Source organism: Eptatretus burgeri, chromosome 7 (assembly GCF_056783735.1).
Source record: "Eptatretus burgeri isolate ZD-2024b chromosome 7, Ebu_testis_v1, whole genome shotgun sequence".
Taxonomy (NCBI): Eukaryota; Metazoa; Chordata; class Myxini; order Myxiniformes; family Myxinidae; genus Eptatretus; species Eptatretus burgeri.
Window position 1 is genome coordinate 1,897,438 of NC_140967.1, and position 6,566 is coordinate 1,904,003.

A 6,566-nucleotide genomic window follows, 5' to 3' on the forward strand; every position below is an offset into this window, starting at 1 on the left:
TACGCCGTGCGGCTCCCCGAAAAATAAAAACATATGTGACTGCTGCATTGTGTGACCGTGGAAATACTGCGGCCGCCATATAATTGCTAGTGGCCGTAGATTTTGGAGACCCGACGGCCGCCGTGGCAAGTGTGACCTCGGCCTTAAGCAGCTCGTTCCGTTTGCGATTGCCGAGCGGTTTTATATCGCCAAGCCCCATCGGACCAGATGTACATTTTATCGGCTTATAATAATCAGCCAGCTAATTATTCCGAACACAATTATGGCAGTCAATGGAGGAAGGGACGCAACGAGCAGGTGACATTCAAAAATGGGGACATTTATTTCCACACAGGCATGCAAGCAATGCAATGAATTGGGGGGGGGGGGGATGAGGAAAAAGACGAGCAAAAACCTACAGCCGATGTCTATTTATTATGTACATGCACTTAATCAGTTTGTGACTTATGGACAAGGTGCCACAGACTTTCATGCAAACCCCAAGATATATATATATATATATATATATATATATATATATATATATATATATATATATATATATATATATATATATATATATATATATATATCGGGGCATATTATGTGTCGTCCGTCCGTCCCTGTCCGCACTCTAACTCCCAAAGTTTTAAACTTTCACGTTTCATATTTGGTACATAGGTACAGACTGTGGAGACGGTGTGTCGTGATATACGTTCTTCATCTAAAGTGGTTGCCATGGCAACCAGGATGCTGTTTTCCATCCGTTCCTGTCCTCACTCTAACTGCCAAAGTTTTCAACTTTCACGTTTCATATTTGGTACATAGGTACAGACTGTGGAGACGGTGTGTCGTGACATACGTTCGTCATCTAAAGTGGTTGCCATTGGCAACCAGGATGCTGTTTTCCACGTAGTAGCACAATTCTGGATATACCTTCTTGTCCGGGCGTATATTGTGCTCACGTGCGCTCTTGTTACTGATTACAATATACAAATACATATATTGCTTTAAAATTATTTGGATCAGACTTCACTGCAATGCTTTATAAAAAAATATTAATTATTTGACTAGTCTTTTAAAAACGATAAATGTATAAACAGGCGAGCAATGGGTGGCTTTGACACCAACTCTGGTTAAGTGTACTGGTCAGTCGAATTTGTTATTCTGGCTGTTTGTTCTGTTTGTCTATTTATTTTATTTATTCTATTTAATTCATTCTGTCTGTTTGTCTGTTTATCACATACAGGTCACAATTCGAGACCAATAATCATGAAACTTTACTAAGTTGTCGAGGTAGTCTCACCTGACAAGCCGATTGATTTTGAAGTCAAAGGTCATCTTGGTCAAATTTCTAAAATCGTCATTTTTCATCTGATTGACTTGAAATTTGAACAAGATTTGCATATTGTGTCACTGAATTGGGAAGCCAACTATTTTTGAGGTCAAAACGTCAAAGGTCAACTCAAGGTCAAGCTTCTAAAATCATCAATTTAAATCTGAAAAATAATCAATTTTCATCCGATTGACCTGAGCTTTGAATAACATTGTCAATTTTAATCTTAATGACATGGACATGGCAAACTTTGGAGAGGGGGTGGATTTTGCAAGTATCGTGCTCTGCACGATGTCTTTCTTGTTTGTTTGTCTGTTTGTGAACAGGATAACTCAAAAGGTTGTGGACAGATTCAGAGGAAATTTTGTGGAGAGCTTGGATATGTGACATGGATGAAATTATTACATTTTGGTGAAGACCAGAATCCGGATCTGGATCCGATAATTTTTTTAAGTGATTCTTTACCATTGAGAGTTTGGGCACATGTCCATACAGCCACAGCTGACGCTCACAGACTATGCAGGTAACAAATCTCATTTGAGTCTCTCTCTGCAACCGCTCGTTGGACACAAAGTCCGTCCAGCGATAGCCAAGGATTCTCCGAAGAGACCTGGTACCAGAGGAATGAAGTTGCCATCTCAGATCCCTGGTCAGAGTCCAAGTCTCACATCCATAGAGCAAGACTGGAAGCACCGAGGACCTGAAGACTCGGACTTTCGTCCTCCCACACAGGTACAGGCAGCACCACACCCCATGATCCAATGAATCCATGACTCCCCAGACCCGACCGAGACGTCTGAGAGCATGGTACGGTCAGTCGTTGATCTCTTTGGTGTAAAGCCTGACTGCTCTGGACACTGGTGCTCAAGCAGATGGTGGCGAACCTTGTCAATAATTATCCGAGCAAAGGCCTTGCCCGGCACTGACAGCAGCGTCACCCCCTCGGTAGTTGTTGCAGTCTTGGGGATCACCCTTCCCTTTCCAGAGAGGGACAACAAAACCCCTCTTCCAGTCAGTTGGGATGATGCCTGTGTTCCAGCAGAGCACAGAACTGCATGCAACGACACGAGTGTAGCATTTCCACCAGCCTTGAGAAGTTTAGCATGGATGCCACAAATCCCAGGAGCTTTACCCCATTTCAATCGGTTCACCGCAGCCTGTTTCGACAAACAGAGGTGGACTACAGTTGATTGAAGGGTCAGCAATTTGGATTGTAACACCCCTGACGTCCAACTCGACAACAGGTGGATCAGCCTGGTACAGCCGTTCAAAGTAACCGGCCCAGCGGGCCTTCACTTCAGACTCCTCTGTCAAGAGCCCACCACTCTGCTCTAACTGCAGTACACTGATGGACAGGCTTGGAGGAACGCAATGCGTGAATTCCCCTGAAAGCAGGATGAGAATCACTCGACCACGGGTGGTGCTCTACCCCCTCACAGATTCCTCGCACATAGACCTCCTTGTCCACCCTTAGTGCACGTACAGTTTTAGTGCACATATTTGCATTCCCCACCTCTCCTCCCCTCTCCCCAAAACCACCAGCAAAGATTTAAAAACAACCCACCCCTGTACATTCATTGAGATCATGCTGATCCTTTGTAGCAAGTCTGGATGTAATCAGCCCACAACTGTAGGAGTGGTGCGACAAACAAACACAGACACCAGTCTGTGAATTACAGTAAGGATAAGGGAAGAAAGGGGGAAGTGAGTGTGAATTTAACGTTCCATCCTTATTTCCTTTTTACATTGTTCTTAACAAAGGGGACAGAAACAACGCAGGCATGATCGGCCAAATGGCCTTCTTATGCACCAAAGTTCCCTATGAAACGTTGTTAAGAACGGGAATAAATGGGGAGGGGAGAACAGAGTTGTGGGTGGGGTTGCATGGAGTTGCAAGAGGGAGATTGATATGTTGGGAAGGGCAGGGGGGGGGGTGATTGAGGACTTCGGGTTGGGAGGGGAGTTGAGTACTTTGGGTTTTTGGGACAGTTGAAGACTTCAAGAAGAAAAGGGGAGAGGATGACAGTTAGCTTGGGGGAGGAGGGGCAGAGAGGGGACAGAGTTACAGAGTTTGGATCGAGCGGTTTGAGGCTTTTGAGGGGGGAGGGTTTGAAAATTTGAAGAAAGGGTTTGGGTGTTGTGGTGGGGGGGGGGGGTCAGAGAGGATAGAGTTGGGAGGGAGGTTGAGGACTTGGGATTGTGTGTGTGTGTGTGTGTGTGTGTGTGTGTGGGGGGGGGGTGGAGGGGCGGTGGGTGTTGGGAACCTCAAATAATTAATTATACATAATGCAGAATTTCCATGGGTCCCAGATAGTCCCGTTGGGACTTTTGGATCCCCTGGGTCTTTTGTGTCCTTTCGTTATTTTGGATTCCTTGGGTCTTTTGGGTCCTCTGGGTCTTTTGGTTGCTTTGGTTCCTCGGAGTCTTTCGGGTGTTTGTTTTTAGTGTATGTTTGGGTCCTTCGGGTGTCTGAGGGTCTTCGGGACCTCGAAGAGTCTTTTCGGTCTTTGGGGTCTTTTCAGTCTTTTGGAGTTTTTGGGTCGTCGGGGTCGTTTGCGTGCTCGGGGTCGTTTGGGTCCTTTTGTTTTGGGTCTTTGTTTTGGGCCCTCAGAGTAATTTGGGTCTTTTGGGTCCTCTGGGTACTTTAGATTAAGTATTTCACGTTACAATTGTGGGTGACATCAGGTCAGCTGTCCAAGCAATGGGTGAAGAGCGGACATGGATGTACATACACACATAGTACATACATACATACACACATACATATATAATCACATACACTTGCTTCATTATATATAGATATCTCACGAAAACGTTACCCTCTTATTCTAAATGTTCCCAAATGTCACCTAATACTCTGTCACATCCATTGAGGATCCGCTCCACATTGATTCCTCTGGCTCAGACATCTCAATAACAAAGTATGATTGAAATATAAATTACATGTATCGGTACGAAGAAAGCCTGTATTTTGAAATAAAATCTTTATTCACTGAGATGTTCATTTCATGACCCTTATGATTGTTTTTTCCAGTTCAAAGATTCGGAGTCCCTACAGGAGATGGCCGTGCATCTCATTGATGGAGACTTGGTGACATCCGAGGGGCCACGGGAGTTTCTTGAAGCTGCAGCGCAAGAGTTTGGCTATAAAAAAGAAATGGATTTTCAAATCTTGAGTTTCCTTTCCCGCAATAACTATCATCTACCCATGTATGCACAGCGTCCTCTACCCAAAACACACTCATTGTACAGCCCTCAGCACAATGATTAGGTCATCTAAACAACTTTATCAACACTTAAAGATGTTACTCTAACTGAAGAAGTTCTCTTTGTTGTTCCATTTACTCAGATTTCTTTTGTGTTCTCCTCTAAAGGTCCAGTAGTGCAAAGACTCATAACAGATAAAAATCCAGTGTACACGTTGGTCAGGTGGGTGTACACGTTGGCCGGGTAGGTGTACGCATTGGCCGGGTGGGTGTGCGCATTGTCCGGGTGGGTGTATGTGTTGTCCGGGTGGGTGTACACGTTGGCCGGGTGGGTGTACACGTTGGCCGGGTGGCTGTACACGTTGGCCGGGTAGCTGTTCACTTTGGCCGGGTGGGTGTACACGTTGGCCGGGTGGCTGTACACATTGTGTGGGTGGGTGTACACGTTGGGTGGGTGTACACTTTTGGTAGAATTTGTAATTCCCATCCTGTGTATGTGCCGACATCACCAGTTTACCACTCCACCACTTTTTTTTACTTTCTGAAAATCATCAGCATGTTGTGGTGTTATGGGATTTACCATCTTGTTTAAAACAACGATTCACATATAATATGATGGTGTGAGATACCAACATGAGAGGCATGTCTTTCTGTGAATACATTTCCAAACTTAGATCAATTATTCCTTTCAACTTGGTCGCATCTCAACACAAACATTGTTTGCAAAACCAGTTATTCTCGAAAATGTAATTGTGGTGTATTTGTAAACATTATGTGCTCTTTGTTGCCCTGGAGACAAATAGACTCCTCCATGTAGCTAAGGTGGGAAGGTATTTCCCAAGTCATACTCAATGGGCGGACATTACATGGCACAGGTGAGAGGAATGAAAAGGATCTTGATTGAATTGCATGACATGAGACAGGAATCGTACTTTATTTTCATGAAAGTCACAGCTTTCTCAGGTGTAAGAATAGAATTTGTGTGTGCAAGTATCGCGATTTAACTGCAAACCACCCAAGAACCACAGAGGGGGGCTTCACACACATTCGTGGCTAACAGAGAATTGCATTGAATCAATGCAAAGGGAGTTTGAGAGATGTTAGCTTCACAAGGAGCACATCAGGAGGTTAGAAGGTCGGCTGGCAGCTTGGTGTCGGCGGACCAAGTGGCGGTGTTAGTCATTTGGGGGCCACATGCAAAATGCAATAACAGGCCAGTGGGGCCCTGGCCCTGTCAATCTGTAATCCACACCAATATATGCATTTTAACATCCGTCTGACGTCAATGTATTTGGTCTTTACTTATGCCATCTCAATAAACCAAACTTGCCAAGGGGATGACGGGTCATATGGTACAGGTTGTTCCCCCCCCCCCCTCACCAGGAGTTCCGAAGTTGGGCGATACAAATTATCTTTGTAAATGTGTACTGTGTAGCACCGCTTCGGTGGTGTTGGGAGAGGGTATTCCGAGTGACACTTCAAAACCCTCAATTGTATCATGACAAAGAGTACTCCATGTTATTTTCACTCACTTAGCCTATGTTGCTTTAGACTTGATTGCAAAAATGTGTATCTATATTAATATTTCGGCACGCCCCTTTTTTGTTCCACCATCAGATTTTTGTGACTACATGAAATGAAACAAGCTTTGACATATATAGTAATGATATTATTGTCTTCCTTAAGAGGCCCCTCAAAATTCGTTTTGATGATTATGGTAGTTAAACAGTTCATGTTCATCCGACTTTTTATTATTCCTACTGCACTTCATTAGAACATAGATTGTGGATGGATGCACAGATCCCAGGAGAACAACTATTGCTGTACAGAACAATTCATATTATCGATGGATAAAAATGATATTTAATTGATATTATAACAATTGTTTATTTAAAGTATCTTCAAATTTTGTGAGTTTTTAGTTTGTTGTGAAATATTAGGTCCTCGGGTCTCCGCATAGTGGCGTACAGGCTGAAGTCGTACTTCTGTTTACTACCGTAGAAAATCACAGAACCATCCGATCGACATGCTGTTAACAGTTTCAG

At 43.9% G+C, this 6,566-nt stretch overlaps 1 protein-coding gene across 4 annotated transcripts in view; it reads left to right on the plus strand.

Moving 5' to 3' along the window:
- Nucleotides 1-5,857, plus strand: part of CFAP61 (cilia and flagella associated protein 61) — a 256,962-nt gene extending 251,105 nt beyond the window's left edge. For all 4 annotated transcript variants that reach the window (XM_085887234.1, XM_085887231.1, XM_085887232.1 and 1 more), the window contains one exon: nucleotides 4,350-5,857. In XM_085887234.1, coding sequence (XP_085743360.1) covers nucleotides 4,350-4,586 — 237 coding nt within the window. In that variant the 3' untranslated portion in view covers nucleotides 4,587-5,857. The remainder of the gene's footprint in view (nucleotides 1-4,349) is intronic.
- Nucleotides 5,858-6,566: the final 709 nt, after the last annotated feature.